This window comes from Terrapene carolina, unplaced genomic scaffold (assembly GCF_002925995.2).
Source record: "Terrapene carolina triunguis isolate 2854851 unplaced genomic scaffold, T_m_triunguis-2.0 Scaffold558, whole genome shotgun sequence".
NCBI classification, from domain to species: domain Eukaryota; kingdom Metazoa; phylum Chordata; order Testudines; family Emydidae; genus Terrapene; species Terrapene triunguis.
The window spans coordinates 9,345,397-9,365,437 of NW_020664909.1; the positions used below are offsets into that span (position 1 = coordinate 9,345,397).

A 20,041-nucleotide genomic window follows, 5' to 3' on the forward strand; every position below is an offset into this window, starting at 1 on the left:
GACACACTGTCCTCTAGGTTTCTGCCTAGGTACATATTTGCCTGGGCTGGTACATTTTAATGACAATTTTGCAATACTGTATAATCATTATTTAATAGCAATTATATAGCACTTAACAGTGTCCTAGGCACTCTTCAGGCAATGAATAGGAGTTGATATACAGGCAGTGGAGGGTCCGTTTATGGAGAATTTACAGGATCATTCCCAGTATATGTAACATGATAAATAGACAATGTGACCCTTTCTTCATTAACCAAAATATTTTTGACAGATGGCCTTTAGCAATGAACTGACTTTTCATACTGATTATAACCTTTGAAGCAACACCTAGCAATTTGCAATGACTCCCATATCTAAAAGTGACCACTTGGAATCTAGAATGGGGCAATGTGCCTTACAATACACTAGAGATGTGCTGAGGTGCATTAGCTAAATAAGACCTCGATTCTTTGTTCCAGCACTGAATTATTCCCCTGTTTCAGATTTGTTTCTGTTCAGAACTTTCCTTCTACACTGGTCTCAAGGGTGCCCTATAGGCAGCAGTCTTAATAGCCAGCACACATGTTCTCCTTAGTTTACTAATAATTTACAGCAATTTGTAGCCTGTTAGTATAATAAATTTCTGAAACACTGTTGACACAAGTTGTTATCGTGTATAAATGGCTGCATTCTGATAAATGAATGCAGAATGTTCCTTTGAAAGTACGCAGCTTTGCTTTAGAGCATATGTTTCTGATTACATGTACATTTCCAACTGAATGTGGGTGAAAACCTGCACTCGATGCACTCAACATATGGGAGGACAAATAAGAGAGGGAGATGTTATTTTAATAATTTGAAAGGTTTTCCTTCTTGCCTTAACTAATCTCAGACTTCTGACACACCATTAAATTGAATTTGTATGGTAACCAGGCATTTGAAGATGATACAATACTTCAGTTTCATAAGAGCATGAATTTATCCTATAAACTTTGTGGATAGCCCAGTTCTGATGCTACACTACATTTTAGTCTGAGAATTTGTAGAGATACTGTCAGTCTCCATAGATTATCAGTAACACTTGGCTATTAGTGTTACCAATAACAACTGTTTGCTTTTCGCATATGTGTTCTCTCTCTCTGTCTTACTGTAACTTGCTTGACAACCTGATTGAAAACAAGCAACAGAAGGTTGTTGGAGAGCCTAGATTCTTCTCTCTCTTCAACAGGCTGAAAGGCTGCAGAATAATTGAATACAAGGTCAAAGTTGTGGACACACAGATTTTGTCCACCCCGGTTATAGCAAGAGATACAGGGAGACAAACGATGTCTGTTGTGATGCACCATGGTCATATGTTGGCCATGATGCATGTAATGTATTCCAGCCAGGGAACCCAGGTCATAGAAGGGAATAAAGGTACAAAGCCCCCGAACTACAACTCCCACAAAGCACTTTGATGGCTCAGGTGGACCCAGATTATTGTTGTACTGACCCAAAATGAAATATTTTGATTTAGTTCAACAAAATGAAATATTTCAATTTGATATTCCCAACAAAAATTTTAAAGCAAAATCTAATTTTCCCTGTTGCAAATTTCAATGTTGTGGAAATTGCATTTTTGGAGGGACAACACAATTCAGTGGAAAGTTTCCAACCAGCTTTAATTTTTACCATTTGTGGAGCTTTCTCTTTTTGATTCTCATGCACTTAATTATGGTAGATAACATGTTGAGAGGTGGAGCCATTGTTTACCTTTAGGGTTTGTCTACATGGTGAGGTAATGATCACTACAGGGGTGTGATTTCTAAACAGCGCTAATGTGTTGCACATTCATTGGTTCGTGAGACCCTGCTGGTGCACCTTAAAGGTTACCTAGTGCACTTGAACGAAGTGTTCTTTCAACCAGCACAACATTAAGCCATAGTACAGAACCTTTAAGGCTCACCAGCAGAATCTACATGGACTTACTAATGCACAAAAGCTAGTGTGCATTAGAAATCACACTCCCATAGTGCACATTAGTCCCCCAGGTAAACAAGCCCTCAGAAGCTGCTCTATGGTTGTGAATACTATGCAAGCTGTTGTCATGCCTTTAAACTCCCATGTCTTCTTGCACAACATGTGAAATAACAATACATTTACTTTAATATCTACATTGCCCACTTTCACCCATCTCCTCCTCCATGGCAAAAGGGCAGATAAAGCAAACTTTGGAAAGCATTATTAAATAATAAAATTCATAGGTTGATATGAAGGAAGGGATGGATGGCCTTGTGGTTGGGGCATGGGCCTGGGACATAGGAAACCCACCTTTGATTCCCTGCTCCGCCATGGCCTTCCAGTATGACCTTAGACAAGTCACTTGGCCTTGCTGTGTCTCTGCCCCCTGTCTGTACAATGGGTATAATAGCACTGCTCTGCCTCACATGGGTCCCAGAAAGAAGATGAGCACCACCGGGATCAAAGTAACTGCCCATTTAAATGTCATGATAATGACCCCCTGTACGACTGAGTCAGTCACAGGATACATAGACATAGATGATATTAAATTAACAGAACAGTGACTTTTGTCTAGAAATGTCACTATATTATCCTTTTTTATTCATCTCTCTTTAATATGTGAAATTCCACATAAGTCCCCATTTTGATGCAAAAAGAATGGTTTTACAATGCTCAAATTGTAGTACACACTGAATTTCCCAACTTTTGAAGGATATTTAATACCAGCTGTACTGTGCATTGTATCCACTGGGGAAATAATCATTTTTTGTAAACGACTGAAAGTGTATCTTAGGCTTACAATTTGGGGTGCAGGGTATCAAATACTCTTGTATATAAACAGAGAAATGTATGCAAAATTTTAAGACAATTTTAAAAGGGGAGCATATACATGACTCCATTTTGTGGGTTCAGCTACAGTACCAGAAGTTGTGGATGAGTGAGAGGTTAAGGGATGGGTCAAGAGAACAAACCAGGGTAAGGTCAGGAAAACTTCAGGAGGTGAGATTCATTTGTGTGGCACCTTCTCACCAGACAAGCCATGAAGAGCAGCAAGATAAGGCCGAAGGAGCCTGCCTGAAATAAGAGTTCTGGCCAGAAAAGCAAGGTCTCAGTGCTATGGAAGCTGTGCAACTGCAGATCGACATACGTGCTTGAGAGAGGATTTTCGGGCAGCTAGTGGGGTATCATCATCAGTGTTGCCAATTCTCATGATTTTGTCCCAGGTCTTTGGTGTTTTTCTTAAAGCCCGAGATTCTGGAGTCAACTGATTAGATGAGAATCTCAGCTTGCTTTTTTTTTTTAAAAAAGGTTCTACCCTTGTTCAGAATGCTTCAGAAACCAGAAGGCAAATAGAAAGAACCCATTTTTAAAAAAATAATCTTATGATTTTTAAGCCAATCTCAGGTGTTTTTGATGCCTGACTCATGATTTTGGAATGCTTGGGATTAGTAAGTACTTGTTCGTTTTTCATATCAAGGAACTTGGTATCTGCTCATAACGCTGGTTAGCTTAGGCCACAGTTGGGCACAATACTTATCCACATGCCTGTCTATGAGCACAAAATAGTCTCATTGAAGCTAATGGGAATACTTTCATGCTTTGAATTAACCATATGCTTCATTACCTTGCTAAATACACACCCTAGTGCTGTGTTTATGGTAATTGTTAGTTATCTTATGTGTCATACTCCTTAGACTCAAACTGTATCTCCATGTGTAAAGGGTAACAATGTAAAGGGTATCATTTAACAAGGGTTTTGGCAGTAGATCAAGGGATTTTCAAGCATATTGTAAATGGTTTATTTTAACAAGGTAGGAACGCTTGTGCATAAAGTGCATTGTCTAGATAAATTGTGTGCCACTATGATATGGTTATTAATAATTAAAGCTCTTTAATGTATTATAGTCTGATCCATGTATTGATTGCTGCATTGTTTGCTCTATAGAAGACACTCTAAGAAACAGGGGAAAGAGGGATTTTCCCCTAGGAGGCTACATGGGTCGCTAAGTGGATTAGTTAGTGGCTTTTCGGGTTCCCAGGTCATAATTCAGACCAGAGCTGACCAGAGAGACTTGAAATGATGTGCGATGGAAGAGGACGTCAGCATGAACGTGGAGTTGTTTCTTTGCAGAGTACCCTGCTGCAACATAAAGTCAACATATAGGGCCAGATTCTCAACCACATCCAAGCTCCACTTGTATGCAGAGGGAGACGTATCAGAGAGCTGGTTGTGGATCCCTGATCCTAAGATGCCCAGCCCTGGCGCAAATTAGAGTTATAGGGGAACAACTCTAATTTACAACAATGGCAGATGGGTCAAAGTGGAGCTCCACTGTGGCTTCACAACCTGCCTTGCCCCACTTCCTCCTCTTACATTGCGGTGCAGGGGGTGGAGAGAGTTGGTGCAAGAGTCTGTTCATTGGCAGAGAGTTTCCATACACGGGGGGAATTCTCCACTGGCCTTCTCCTGTCACTTTATGACTTTGCTGATCGGAGAATCCACCCTATCATAAATAGGGGGAAAGATATCACAGCCAGTGTGTTATCAGAGAGAATGTTGAAACACATAAAAGGGACGCTCCTGAATGGGGGCACCTCTAATGTTCTGTTCTGTACATGGTCCTTTACCACACTCACTACCATGTGAACACCTATTATGGGCTCTCCATCACTGCGTGTGACCAGGGTTTAGTGATAACGCAAGGCAGAAATACCAATACTTACACCTTATGTCTTTATACATGAACGGTTACAAATCAAATGGGCCTAGATTGAGCCCTGGTACAAGTGGGTGCATTGCCGCTGGCTTCAATGGAGTTGCATTTACTGTTTGCGAGTGCTGTATTTGTCACATTAACCTTCCTATCTTTGTGTTTCTTTTTTTTTCTTCTTCGTTTCTTTTTAAAAGTAAAACAATCTGTATTTAGCGGAAAAAAACATCTGGAAGCAAATTTCTTAAATATACATAAACCATTTTTCATGTATTGTGAATTTTCTATTTCTCTTTAAATGCTTACTTGGTGCTTTTAATGTATTTTCAGGTAAACCGGTTATGATTGTTACTGAGTATATGGAGAATGGCTCTCTGGACAGCTTCCTCCGAGTAAGTACAAGGTTGATGGCACAGTGTTGATCTTGTCCTGTCATCATTTTGTCTTTGCTATTGCTTTACTCTCAGTCACCATAACTCTTGTCCCATGTTGTATCTTTCATTGTTTCTTTTATTTTGGGGTGGGTTGTCGTGTGCTCACAAAGGCATCTAGAAGTCTAGTATTCTGTTTTGAACCTTTACAATCAGATTTGTTCGGGGATTTATTGAAGAAAGCAGAAATGTTATTTAGTACATTCCAGCTTTGGGAAAAGAATGATTTACTAGCAATTACAACTGTAAATTGTTTTTATGAGGACTAAATTAATAGCTTTAATGCGCTGATGCTTGCTGATATTGGTAGGTAGCCTATACATCATACCAAACACTATCCAAATAATGGTAAACTGTTATGCTGAGCCAAGAGTTTAAATGCAAGATGTTTAAAGAATAACCTCTCACCATGAGGTGTAGAAATTTTGTGTTGCCAAGCGCTATTAGAACATCCTCTTTCCCCACTCCTGCAATGTTTTGCTTATTTTATTCTCCTTCTCTTTTAAAGCTGGTAATGGGCCTGACAAAACCTGAATGCTCCTTGTGTTACCAAGATTTACACGAGGCAAAACAACTAGTGTGCCAGAAGTAAACTCACTCCTGGGGAGAAGCACTGGTTTTATTTTCATTTGTTAGGGTGACCTCAACTCTGGCTACGGACCTTGCCTTGGGTCTGTCATGGTTGAATGACACTATCCCTCAAATTCATAACACTGAAATAGACATTAAACCCCAAAAGGAGATCTATTATCAGCTCTTGTTTCTGTATATACTGCATATGTTATGGTGTCTGCTGAAGCATATGAAATGCATATAAACATTGTATTAACAATCTATCTCGAATTATATACCTTTGATAAGGATAAAAATCCTTGAATAAAACTTTGGTCATTCAAGGCTGCAAGACCAATGATTGCTCTGATATATACACACACGCTGATTCAAGTATTTGTTACATATAATTCAGTGATTTTAGTCTGCTGTATTGTTCAGTGTTCCACACTATTTCTTGAAAACCTAATCCAAAACCTGCTTAAATCGATGGCAGGACTCCCACTCAACTTCAGTGGGCTTTAGATCATGCCCTGAATGAGAAGCAAAGTTCTGTCAGAAATCATAATATGCACTCACGTGATTAAAAACTGTGTAACAATACATATCCATAAAGTGGCAACGTTAAAGCTGCAAAGGAAAGAGGATGGTGGTGTTGCACCTACGTACACAGCTAAATTAGCTGCGTGCTCAATTCCTTAATCCCTTGAATCACTCTGAACTGTCCTGGACCAGTTTTGAAACATTTCAGGAAAACACAGGGATCCTCCTGTACCTGTATTCCCCACCAAAATACCCCTTTAGCCTAATATTTGCACAAAAAATACGATCATCCAACCAGTTCTAGTGCCATACATTGCTATCCATTATCTCTCTTTTTTTTCAAATTCAGTCTTTGTAATGGTGACCACTTTATGTACATTATAATCTCATACGCCTTCCCTCATGTTCCTTTGCACTGCACATCACATTTAAACTTCTTGTCTTTGCTTTTGGGGCCCTGCATCACACAATCCCAGCTATATCTTCAGCCTGATCTCTCCCTGCATTCTTATCCATGCTGTCTGCTCCACCAGCAAGGCCTTCCTTCATAACTTGTCTCTTTTTTTCACAAGCATCTCAGTGTCTTCCTCCATGCTGCCCCTTTATGCCAAGCTCAGTTTAGCAAGACTCCAGCCTCATCTCATTCCAGTCCCTCCTTAAAACTCTCTCCCTACAAAAAATGCTTTTCCTGCAAAACTTAAATTAAACAAAAAGCTTGAATCACTCATACAAATTCAGGCCTATAGAGAGTACCTGTACAATCTTATTCTAATAATACTTGTCCTTGTTTCCATCCCTGGGGTATGTTATATGCTCATTTGCCTGCGCGGTCCATTATTGATAATGTGATCTCTTCAGAGCAGAGACCTGTCTGTGTTCTCTGTGCAGCAGCTAGCAATCTATAGGGCACTATAAAATGATAAATAATGTAGACTGCCTACTGTTCAGACCCCAATCTGGCCAATTACATCATGCCCTACCTTATATACATAATGCAATTTAACCGGTTCATTGGTGCACTGTATTTCAGATATAGTGTACTGATTTCTATTTGCTAATTTATTCACTGAAATTTGAATTTTTAACTTATCAAGTCATCAAAGTTAAGGCAAGTTTCATGCAAATGCATCCTTTCCAACCACGAGTCTCACTCTGAAAGTGAATGCCAAGGGGCTTTTCAAACACTTGACTGCCATTTCAGTGCCAGTTCTGCCATATGTTCAGCTAATGTTTACACAGCCAATATTGTCCCTTGAGAACAATGGTCAAAAGTAAAACTTATGCCCCTGTCTTTCAATCGGGTTCATGTGGTCTTACCCATGTGCGAGTGAAGAGTCCCATTTATATAGTAAGCCTCCGTGTGGGGCACAGGGGCCGCCCGCACTGATGTGACTGCAGGAGTGGGGGGTTAATGTATTTGAAAGCTGATCACTGAATACATTTTATTTTTGGTCATATGTAGATTCACATAGTAAGATGGAAGCAATATTTTAACTAGCAACACCCATTAGCATGAGCTTGGGGGCTGAAAACCTAGTTGATTCAGAGATTATTCTCTTTTGGTTACAGTATTTTCATGGATGGTTTTTATCTTGGGCCTCTGTCTTATGAGCCCTCCATGTGCAGAACTCCCAGTGACTTCAATGGAAAATCTGTGCATGGTGAACTTGTACAATCGGTCTCTTAATCATGCATTCTGTATGTTTTGCAGAAACATGATGCTCAGTTCACAGTCATCCAGCTAGTGGGCATGCTTCGAGGGATAGCATCTGGCATGAAGTACTTGTCAGATATGGGTTATGTCCATCGTGACCTAGCTGCCCGTAACATCCTCATCAATAGTAATCTGGTGTGCAAAGTCTCGGATTTTGGCCTCTCTCGTGTATTGGAGGATGACCCAGAAGCTGCTTACACGACCAGAGTGAGTTCATATGTTTATGCCTTTCTTAATTATAGCTATAAAACTGGGGTGCTGGAAGTGCAGCCTGAGACTACATGTGACCTCAAGACTCCTAAACCGGGGCACATGGACCATGGAGCATGGGAAAATTTGATCAATAGCTGGTTAAACTTGCTGGTGAGCTCACTGCAGCCAATTCCTACACATTTGTCAAGGAATATACAAGTATAAAATTATAGGTCTGCATTTATAGTTGGTGGAAAATCATTCTATGGACATGTCTATACTGCACGTTCACTTATGGTGATAAATAGAGTACATACACTGCACGCCCCCCTCGCATGGGTATAAACAGCAGTGTAGACAGTAAGGCACTGTTTAGGTGAGTAGAGTAAAGACATGCTGGAACCTTAGGGTACGTATCTTATATGGCTCTCTCCTCACCCAAGCAGTGCCTCCAGCGGCGGCTCCAGGCACCAGCGCTCCAAGCACGTGCCTGGGGCGGCAAGCCGCAGGGGGCACCCTGCCGGTCACTGCGAGGGCAGCAGTCAGGCAGCCTTCGGCGGCATGCCTGCGGGAGGTCCGTGAGTCTGGGGACCTCCCGCAGGCAAGCTGCCGAAGGCAGCCTGCCTGCCATGCTTGGGGCGGCAAAAAAGCTAGAGCCACCCCTGAGTGACTCCCCCATTTACATTGTTATTTTTAGCAGTGTAGTGGCCTGGTGCCTCTCCACTGCCGAAGCCCTTCCCCACCACAACAATGAAAGCCTCTGGCAGAGGGGAGGCAGCAGGGAATGGTATAGCAGATTGCCCTTTAATGCAGATGATTGTATAGCAAACATAAATGTTATTTTTACCTTAACAGAGTTAGGTCATCAGAGAAACAATACATGTTGATTAAATGCTAGAAAATGAGACTTCAATGGGAACAGCTTAGAAGGCAGTTAACTGCACATGAATGCCTTTCTTCTGTTCACACTTATATTAGTTATATAGTAACTCTATTGAAATCAATTAAACTATAACGGTATGTGACAGCATAGTGAGAGGGGACTCAAACCCAAAGCTTTCCATTTGTGGTTTGCCACCGTAAAAATTGTTAGAGACGAACTGGTAGTTCATTGCTAGAACTGGTCAAAAAATGAAAAAGAATTTTGCAGAAATTTAGAAGTTTATCTGTTTGCATCGTACAAGGTCTGGAAAGGTCCTACTTTCCTTCTCTCTCTCTTCCCCTAAGAATTTTCAATTTTGAAAAGCCAAAAAATGTTCATGGGGGGAATCAGTTTAATGTAAAACAAGGAAAAGAGAAAAAAAGAAAAAGTCAAGGCGGAGAGGGAGGGAGGGAGAGTGCGACCAAAAAGGAATGGAAAGAAGAAACAAGAAAAAAAGGAACATACAAAACATTAAAAAATGTTTTAAAAAAATTCGATACAAATATTTTCCAAAATGTTCTTTTTTAAGAAAGCTAATTTTTGGACCAGCTCTATTCATGACCATTTGATGGTCCTGGGGGTAGGGAGGGCTTATGTGAAATCAAGCACATTTAGCCACCGAGCTGGGATTTGTGTGAATCAAGTCCTTCAGTGATGACTATTCTAGGTGATCACTTCCGAGTATGGTTGTTGCACTGCAGGATTCCTCCCCCTCCCTGCATAATTCATATTGTTGGAGTATGAGAACCTTCACCTGGCCTCAGCAAGGTGGATGAAAAGGAACAGGAAGGGAAAAGGGATTCTTTCAAGAGCAGGGAAAAGGAACTTTTCCCCCACCCTCTACTCCCAGCCTAGGGATGACCAGATATGGGAGCCTACCAGAGCCAGGAGACCCCCAAGGAGTGGAGTGCCTCTTGTCTGCCTTCTTGATTGCACTCTGCCTGAAGAGGCGTAGAGATGAGACTCTCTGCTACTTCTTCTTTTGTTGGTGGTAAAGATGGAGTAGAGCATGCCAAAGAACTCGTGGCACGGACCCAAAGCTGAGGAAAGCCTGGGCCTTTTCCATTTTCCATGCTAAAGCCTTAAAGGGGCAGGGCAATAATTTTCCTTTGGCCATTTTTTCATTATTTTGGAGCCTGCTGCTACTGCTCGAGGCAAGCCACATTATGGCCACTTTAAGACCTAAGAAACCTGTGACTCCCCGGTATGGAACAAAGAGTTGCCTGGGGAGAAATAGCTGTGCATCAGACAGTGTAGCAAAAAGCTTTATAAAGGAAGTGAGTTTATTGAATATGAAGCGTATGTGCTGAAGTGTGTGAGTTGCAGGTTCCCTGGGTAGGAAATATGGAGAAGAGATTTATGTGATACTGGAATTTCTGGCCAATGCAGAAATCTGATGTTCCAATGATAGTGCTGAAGTCTTCTTTTCTGTCTACTCTTCACCTCCCTTCTATGTCTCTCTGCTTATTTGCATTTAGATATGTGCATTCAATAAACCCCATCTGCCATTTATGGCACAAACACAAACTACTGCAGGAAGTTACCAACATGATTAGAATCTCGTAATAGAATCTAGACCACATCTAATTTCATTCACAGGATAAATGGGAGACTGTATAGACATCCTTTGAAATGGCATCAGAAAGCATGCTCCAGAGGTGGGGAAGTCACTTCATTCACAATTAAGACATCACTGTTTGGGGTTTAGCTCTGAGATTGTTTAGATCCTCATTTGATTTCCCTGCTACTATAATCCAGAGTGCCTCTGCTGCTACTTTAAATTCATATGAATCTGGGTGAAAAGGGGGCAATTGGATTGGTGGTTGTCACAAAACTTTGGTGATAAGATAAAGGAGTTTCAAAGCTCCGTGCTGCCAGTACAAATCCAGTCCAGGTCAGTAAGGACCACAAGTTACCTTTGTGTGATGACCATTCTAGGTGAAATGAATTGGTGGTTGCCCACTGGAAGGTGCGAGTGCCATTTGTTACAAAAGCCACCTTTACTTTTTCCTGTAGCTGGCATTCTTGCTGGCTGTCTCAGCAGAGAGGGCAGTGATTGAACAGGCATGTATATAAAAACTATCTTCACACATCTACAACGTGTGGGTAACACTTTCAAAAGTGTCTAGATTCCATTTCAAAAAGTGATCTAGGCACTTAAGTCTCATTGACAGTGAAGTCACTTGGTCGCTTTTGAAAATTTTACCCTGAGTCCTTCTCAGTTCCGTTTCAGGCTCATTAGCAAAGAGAAGGAATGTTTGCACTGCTGCTGCCTGGTTATTTAGCTAAATAGAAGATTGTTTCCTAGACTGTCAGTCTCAGGAGATTTCACAGCCACTAAGTTCATATGAAGGAAAAAAAGGGACCAAGTTTTAAAATAATGGAATAGTCCCATAGACTTTAATGCATTTACCAGCTAATGTGAGGGGTAGCAGTTACTCAGAAGCTTTCTGAAATTGACTACAGAAATCAAAGTTGTAACCATATTTCAAAATGTTCGCTTTCAGATAGTGAAATAAGATATCTTAAGTGACTTTGTTGTTTGATAATCCAGGCCCCAGTCCTGCAAAGAGAACTCATCCACGCAGAGCCCCTGTGCATGTACAGACCCTCTGTGCTGAGCCCCAGTCACTTGGCATACACTTGGGCCAATCTTTGCTCAGGAGCAGGGCCTTCGTATCTACATTTCCATTAGGAATATAATTTTACGGTCTTTATAAATAGGTAATCGGTAATACTCATGCTGTTCTGCAAGTCCTCTGAAGACCAATGTAAAGATCACACTTGTATAAGGGCCATAGTTGTGCTTCACAGATACGTAATATTTATGTACTCTAGACTAGTGACTACCTTGGACCACTATTTAAATGCGTATTTAGGCACATCACCAATGTGCCTGACATTTAATTGAAGAATGCAGTCCAATTAACTGTTAGTCTCTCTCTTTCTCTCTCTGAAGTCATAGTTCTAAATCCTGACCTGTGTTATGTGGGTGCCTTGGAGGGTGAGACCGTAGGAGGCCTCTCTTGCTCTATCCCACCTCCCCTAAGCATTTACAGAGTTACAGGGTAGGATTGTCACCTACCACTCAAGAAGACACTACTTCATGGGTTTGGTCATCATGTCCATTAATGCACAAGGGGAAACACATTCTGCTAGTTAAGGGAATTGGTCAGGCTTCCAGCAGCCACTGTGAGCCATTCTGTCCTGTACCAGCTAGATGGCTCTTGGACTGACCTCATGCCCAATACGTCATGGATTCTCCTGTCATGTGACCCTATAGAGTATGGGTCTGGATTTTGCCCTCTCATTTTTGTTGTCAAATTCTTCTAACCCATTTGTTAAAATCCGTTTCTCTTGATTCCTTTCTTCCCAGGCACTTGGTCAAGTATCCGTGACAATCGCTTTCTAACTGATTATAAATCAAAATACGAGATTGGGATACGTAGGCCTGGAAGCAGCTGCTGTGTGCTGGAGTAGCAAACTCACTCAAAATAAATTGAAGGATTTGTTTAGTTTCGGCAGATTTATGCTTCACAGTTCAGATACAGTAAGAATCACAACTCTGTTGACAGCAAACAAAACCTTCAATTACTACTGACACTTTTGCTCCAGCACACAACAGCAGATCTCAGGCCTAGATGTTAGGAGGATGTTATATTTTAGACATTGGTCTTAATTTGTATGTCTTGTCAATCAACGAATGTTTGCACAGTCTCCCTGAACTTCAAGTGGGTGTATTTTTCAAAAAAAAATCTAAGAAATAAACTTAGTGTAGCAGTTGAAAGTCACTGTAGTGCAGTGGGTCTCAAACTTTTGTACTGGTGACCCCTTTCACATCACAAGCCTCTGAGTGCGACCCCCCCCCTTATAAATTAAAAACACTTTTTTATATATTTAACACCATTATAAATGCTGGAGGCAAGCGGGGTTGGGGTGGGGGTTGACAGTTCGTGACCCCTCCATGTAATAACCTTGCGACCCCCTGAGGAGTCCCGACCCCCAGTTTGAGAACCCCTGCTGTAGTGGGCTAAGCAGAGAGGAAAAAGAGAGAATAAATAGCATCAAATAATATACATTTTTAGGTAATCAGATCAAGTGTGTTACAAAGACATTTTCTTACAGTATGCAGTGTGCCATAGTGCTGTAACATTATATAGTCAATTCACTAGCTATAGTAGCATTCAGCCATTTGAATTAGCTGAGCTAGTGCTTTTCATTTTTTGTTCATATGATCATATAGAGCGTATTAATAAGCCTGTGGCTTTGTTTGAGGCTAGGGCCATGATTATGTTACTACTAGGGGATCCGGTGGGTTACCCTCAGTTTTTTTTTTTTTTTTTTAATTTCCATCAGTATGATAATGTCAAACTCACACTGACATAGCAGGAAACTAAGAGCCCCTGGTCTTAAAATGTTGCCAGATTCTAAAATAATGACATACTCCCACACACATGTAACTGCCCCAGTGACTCAGACACTGTCTGACATGGCGTTATTCGACATGCCTGGATAGGTCCCCACAATAGCCCTTTGTTTTCTCTTGGTTACTTTGTTTTATGCCGTGCTGGCCAAATCAATGCTTTGCTGTCAGTGCTTAAGGTGGGGTGCACCCATTTCACAATCCTGGGGTTCATCTTCACATCTTTCTTTAAAAATTAAAGAAAGAGGAGGATGCAGGGGCAGAAAAAGTCTAGCTTGCTATTTTTTCCTAGTTATATTTAAAAAGAGACTGTGCTGGAAGTGTACATAATGGTTCTTTGTCTTCAGAAAATAAGTGGAAAAATAGGGCACCAATAGGTAACCGTGCACATGCATGTACATACTTATACACTTGATTACACCTTTTTTTTTTTTGGCATGCACTGGTGGGTCTCTGTGGGCATGACATCCGCATGCACATTTCTGTAGGCATAGTTATAGGGTCCTCATTCTGAACTTTGGTTCTTCGTGTTCCACTTTGCCCAGTTGCTTTTAATTTTAAAGAACAGTAGCCCAACAATATTAGCCAGGGTTTTGCCTGTGTTAATGGCAGGGGCTTTGGTAAGTAAGAAGCCCCAGCTTTGGCAAATGCCCATTTTTGTTTCATAGCTTAATAGAAAATGTTTGATTTAGTCTACTGCATGATTAACCATAAGTTATATGACGTCTTTGCTATGGGTAAATCATAAAAATTAACCAGATTTGTTCTGTTGGTGTTCATGTAATCTCCAACTCAGACAAGCATTTCTGAGAGAGAGAGAGAAGGGGTGGGGAAGATTCTGCTACTTGAGCAATCACTGAGTGCTCTCTTTGAGTTCACTGGCTTTTAAAACTAGAGTAGCTTGTATGGTTTTTTCAAAAAATGGATGAGTGCATAAAAATTCTAAGTTCAGTTTCCAACAATTAATGGGATTGTTTTATTTGTTGTTTAAAATATGTGGAAATATTTGAAAATGTTGCACCAATTTTAAGAAAAAATCCTTATCTTTTGGTGCTGAAATTATAGTCCGATTAGCAGGACCTATTCAGTGTCAGTGGATACTTGTAGCTAAAATAGCTAAAACACCTTGCTAAAAGCTTTGGTTTCACTCATGTTTCTGAAAGCCTTCTTCCTTCTCTCAGTAGAAGTATTTCCCAGGAACATTGCATAAACTCGTATTTGATTTTCAATTCTTGTTGCTTGTGTTCTATAATCTGATTTTCAGAACATTCTAAAGTCATATATGAGAGATTCTGTTTGATTTTATAGTATTACTTTTGGGAAAAAAAACATTTAAATGTTTTCTGTGGAATTTAGATCTAAGATGGCTCAGTTTTCTCAAAATGTTGAACTTTAAATGTTTTAAAGTAGCTTTCCAGTTTTATTTTCTACTGTTTCCCATTTTTTTAAATACATTCATTACATTTTAGACTCTTCCTTTTTTTCATGAATTTGTAGTTCTGCAGTAAAAACTGGCAAATGTGATGTTGCTTTTGACTTGAAATTAGTGCCAGAATTTCCTAACATATACTGTGCTGATTGAATAATAGCTTCCATACAACATGCAGTTGAAATATTCCACTTTGTATCATTGCAGGTCCTAGTCCCATCTGGTTATAAAAATGGTGTATTGTATCACTTCCTTTTAAGTTATGTAGATTTATTATGCTGCTTATATACTTGTACCTCTATAAAACTATCAGGTATTGTGAAAGGGGAGCAGAGGAGTTGTATGTTTCTCAGAAGTAACTCTTATATCCTAAGATCTCAGGGTGAAATCTTGGGACCACTGAAATCAGTGGTCCCAGGATTTCACCCCCAATGCATAGATGAATGCCTTCAGTATCATGAACTGAGCTATGGTAGACGCTTAGGAGAGGAAAAAAAGCTCTTCACTTTCAATGGAATTTAACTTTGCATAGATTGGTTTTATGAAGAACATATGCCTATGAAAACGTGCATAAAAAAGGAACTTTTGATGTTTTACTGAATTTGTCTTTCATATGTTAATACAGTAGTTTCTAAAACATTAGAGAATAATGCCACTATTTTTATTAATTGGATATTTTTTCCCTTTAAGATGATGTCAGGTAAGGACTTTGTGCTAAACTATGTATTTCCCTCCCCTCCATGAAGTGCTTACCTTTCAATCACAGACTAATTTTTGCCCCTTGACATCTGGTGACTGCTACAAGATCCAGTTAGAATGATCTTGATTTTGGACTTGTACTGTAAGTAGTACTTTACTGTTATTTCCCATGTTCTTGGGATGCCTACATTTTATCTACATGTTGACACACAGAAGTCTCTTCCGTTTCTAAACTTTTCAGAAGCTGAAGGCAGTTGGGGTGGAAAGCATTTAGGGCTGTACGGGAGTCAGATCCAAATTTGCATTTATTCCCTTGCACTGTGTTGTTAGAAATTGGCACCCACTTTCTCTTGGGGAGAATAAAATTGTATTTTGCAACCATTTTAATCTCACTTTGTTCTTGGCTCTTAATTCAAGATTGGTCATGACCAGGTCAGCTCCTAAATCAGGTCCGGGAATTCACACTTTTGGTGAGTCCGATCTTGAAGACTCTGATTTGACATCGTCTTAAGAGGAATAAATAGGCCATTACCTGCATGTAAGAACAATAAGATAATTATTTTCCTCACATAAACAGAATGTTATATTAAATAGCAGATGTTAAATAGGTGTACTCAGTGTCTGAAGGCAGTTGATGTTTGAGCTGAGTTGCTTATTCATGGAAAATGGGCAAAGAGTAGAGATGGCTATGCTGATTCTTTTGGATTTGGCAGGGGTATTTAGTACCATTGGCCACAACATGGTATTTACATGTCTGGAAACCTGGTGGTTTAGCTGTAGTCGTGCTTCAGTAGATCAATTATTTTTCCTTGGAGAGGACCCAGAGGCTAGTAGCAGGCTGTTGTTCATCTGCTCAAGAGCTTTGTCATGTGGTGTACTGCAAGTTTATATTCTGCCTGCCCTCTATTCACTGTGTAGCTGAAACCAGGGGACAACGTGAGATATTCTGGGTTGCAGTGCTATTAGTATGCTGATGATACTTAGCTCTCTGTCTTAATTTCTCCCAAATCAGATGGTGCCATCACTTGGCTTTCCTGGTGATATTGGTGAGTTGGGAAACACCTGGATGAATCACCGGAAGTGATATCTGAATCCTCGATTGAGGGAGTTTGTCCCTTGTTTTTTACACAGGTTTACAATGTAGGATCCACTGCTGTTTTAGAAAGCAGACTAATGTTTTGTTTCCCCCCCCCCAATCTTTGCTTAGCTAGGAAGTTGCAACCTTTCCTATCAAAGCAAAGCTCAACAGTTATTTGTTCCTACGTCATCTCCTAGCTACATAACTGCAAAGTGCCTATCCTTGAGGATCTCTTAGAAAATTCACTTAAATGTAGAATTCTGCTGCTGACATACTCATTGGTGTTTCATGCTGGCAACACATTACATCTGTGTTCCAGAGACTGCAATACATATTCATTTCCAGATGTAGTTCAAAGGTTGGGTTTGATCTATAAAAGTCCTTTGTAGTTTAGGTCCCAGGTAGCATAAAGGTAATTTTACCCTGACAGTTGAGAGCAGCTGGGACATGTAAGGAGATAGTCCCTAGAATTGTACTTCTGAAGACTGGCCAGTCTCAGTGTAAGGCCCTTGCTTCTCAAATCACTTTCCCCTTCCACTGACAGAACTCAGTCATGTGACACGGCTTATTGTTTACTCGGGCTGTTTCTGAGCCGGTGAGATGAACAGGAGAGTTTCAGAGTTGGAGAATATGTGGGGGTGGGTGTGTTTTGTACCTTTAGATTACAGCTCTTCTATTTGCATTTATTTGTTTATTGTGTGACCCTGGAGAGACTGCTATAGACAAACTGTATGCTTAAAAAAATAAATACATCTAATAGAAATAGTGGGTTGAAGCAGTGGTTAGCGCTCTGGGATTCTGGAAAGTTGGGTTTAATCCTCAGCTCTGCCACAGACTCACTGTGTGACCTTGGGCATGTATGAAAAGAGGACAGTATTATTCCTCTTCCTCAGAGAGGTATTAAGACCATAAATTTCTGAATGTTTGTGTGGCTCTCTAATGCCACAGCAAAGAGGGCTGTGGGAAAAACCTGTAAATACAAATACAAAGCATTTTACTCAGTGTGAGTAGGGGACATCTCATTTTGGGTGTTGAGTTTGAAAGAGGAAGACTGTAGGGCCAGTCTTGCTTTGGAACATGGATTAAATCTATGTTCTGGGAAATGGCTTCAAACACTGCTCTTTGCTTGTTTGGGGTTTTATTTTACAGTGATGGGGGACAGCAAAAGGGACTAAACCCATCCAATTTTGAGGGATTCATGTGACATGAAGATTGGTGTAATAGTTAGGGCATGAGCGATGGATCCAGGAGACCCAGGTCCACCACAGACTTCCTGTCCTTGGGGAGGTCTGTTCCCCAATTCGTAAATGGTGGTAATAGCACTTCCCTGCCTCACAGGGGTGTTTTGGGATAAATGCATTACAAATTGTGAGGCACTCAGATTATGCAGTAATGGAAGTTCGTATATATTGATATAATTTGAACTGAAGCCTGAGCTGGATCTTTCACCAGTGCTATATATACTATACATCCCTGGTGTTGGAAACTACTTGAACCTGTCATTGTATTCTGCATTCAATTATATTCATTTCTGAATTATTTTATGCCAAAGTTTTCTTTTACTGTGTAATATGGGCTTGTTTCCTCATGCATGACCCCAAATCATAGACTTACAGATTTCTGTAAAAGCTGGCGCCTTTGGAAAGTGACTCAGTCTCTTCCCTCTAGTTCTCGTGTTGCAGAAACGCAGCCTGAGGCTCCTTGCGTGCATTTTGTTAATTTGGTTTATGGCACGAAACAGTGGTCTCAATCAGGGAGAGATGTTCCCCATAACAACAGGTCTAATTTTAACAGTAGTTTTTCTTCTTTTCCAAGTTTAAATCATTTAATGATGGCTCTTCTCATGACAGTAAAAATGTCTTAGGCCAGATTCTCGCCTGTACAAAGAGGTGCAAACAGAGTAGTTGTCCCCTGACTCTGAGAGTTGATCGATGCTAGCCCTAACCCCAGCATTAGTCTAAGTATGCCCCTTCATGTGATCCACATGGATCTTATGCAAGCAGAGGATTGGCGTTAGTGAAGGAGAGCTGCACCACTTCCCTTCCCTCCCCCAAAACATGAGAGTGGGGCAGGAAGTGTAGGAGTCAATTCTGCCAGTTTTACACTAACAGGAAGCTCATCTGCACTGGCCGTTTATGGCCAGAATCTGGCCCCTCTGCCCCATTTGGACAGCATAAAGGGGTTGGAGCATAACTGAGGATGTGACCCCTGACATATTATTGCTTCTCCACCTGAATTCAGTGAGACTGGCTCATCTACCCTTTCTTTAAGTGTAAATAAATACATTGATGATTTGATTTATATAGAAAAAATATGTACACGTAGAGCTTCAGAAGAGTTTTGTGATACAATATAATGCACTGTGTGTTATATAAACCATTGTGTATAAGAAATGGCTTGCTTCTGTGGTAAATAGTAATAGAATTTTGTTAAGTTACAAATAGGTATTTACTATTCCATATGATAAACATGGCTATAAGTAACAAAGCATATGTAGATGTACATGTGTTACAATAATTAAAGGATTGTTCTGCTTCCAGGGTGGGAAGATTCCAATCCGATGGACATCGCCAGAAGCCATTGCATACCGCAAGTTCACATCAGCCAGTGATGCATGGAGCTATGGGATTGTCCTCTGGGAGGTGATGTCCTATGGAGAGAGACCATACTGGGAGATGTCCAATCAGGACGTGAGTATATTGTAGTCTTGAGTTATGTTGTCAAATAAAGAATCAAGCTGTGAGAGGAAGTGGAGCATAATGAAGCCAGGTGGCTCCTAGTTTTTGACACTGACATTGAATAAGATGTAAAAAGAAAAGTTTCCAAGTCTCCCTGCTTGTAGAAAAGACCTGTAGAATTTAAATGAAAATGATAATCTTTCTAAAAGGTTTTTGGACCACTATGTACAATGTAACAGAGAATTATATTCATGCTGAGATATTCTAAAAGATGGTTTTTAAAAGTCTACACGAAAGATGTCATTCTTTTTTACACTCCAGGGGTTTTTAGAGCCATTTTAACTGAACCAGGCTAAATGTCTGTAGATCCCTTTTAGTTCCATCTCTGTAACAGTCTATATAATTTTTCCATAAAGGTTGAATGCACAAAGTAAGTTGTTATTGGAGCCTGTGAAGAAGAGAATGGAAGCATTTGTACTAAGACTTGAATTAAACAAAAAATTTTCTGGAGGCAGTCAACAGATAACATGGGGAGATAGTTTCATTTGTTTAGAAGACCTTTAACGTGGAGTTATGTCTATGTAACATCAGTAAACTATACAGGTCTGCCATGCTTTTTGGGTTTAATTAATGCATCTCTGCTAACATGTTTGTTTTGTTAGAGGGATAGCATTCCCCAAAGTAAGATT

General features: G+C 40.3%; 1 protein-coding gene across 2 annotated transcripts in view; it reads left to right on the top strand.

Moving 5' to 3' along the window:
- Window positions 1-20,041, top strand: part of EPHA3 (EPH receptor A3) — a 318,240-nt gene that overhangs the window by 271,329 nt on the left and 26,870 nt on the right. For both annotated transcript variants that reach the window (XM_024208613.2, XM_024208614.2), the window contains exons 12-14: window positions 5,022-5,083; window positions 7,929-8,138; window positions 19,215-19,364. In XM_024208613.2, coding sequence (XP_024064381.2) covers window positions 5,022-5,083; window positions 7,929-8,138; window positions 19,215-19,364 — 422 coding nt within the window. The remainder of the gene's footprint in view (window positions 1-5,021; window positions 5,084-7,928; window positions 8,139-19,214; window positions 19,365-20,041) is intronic.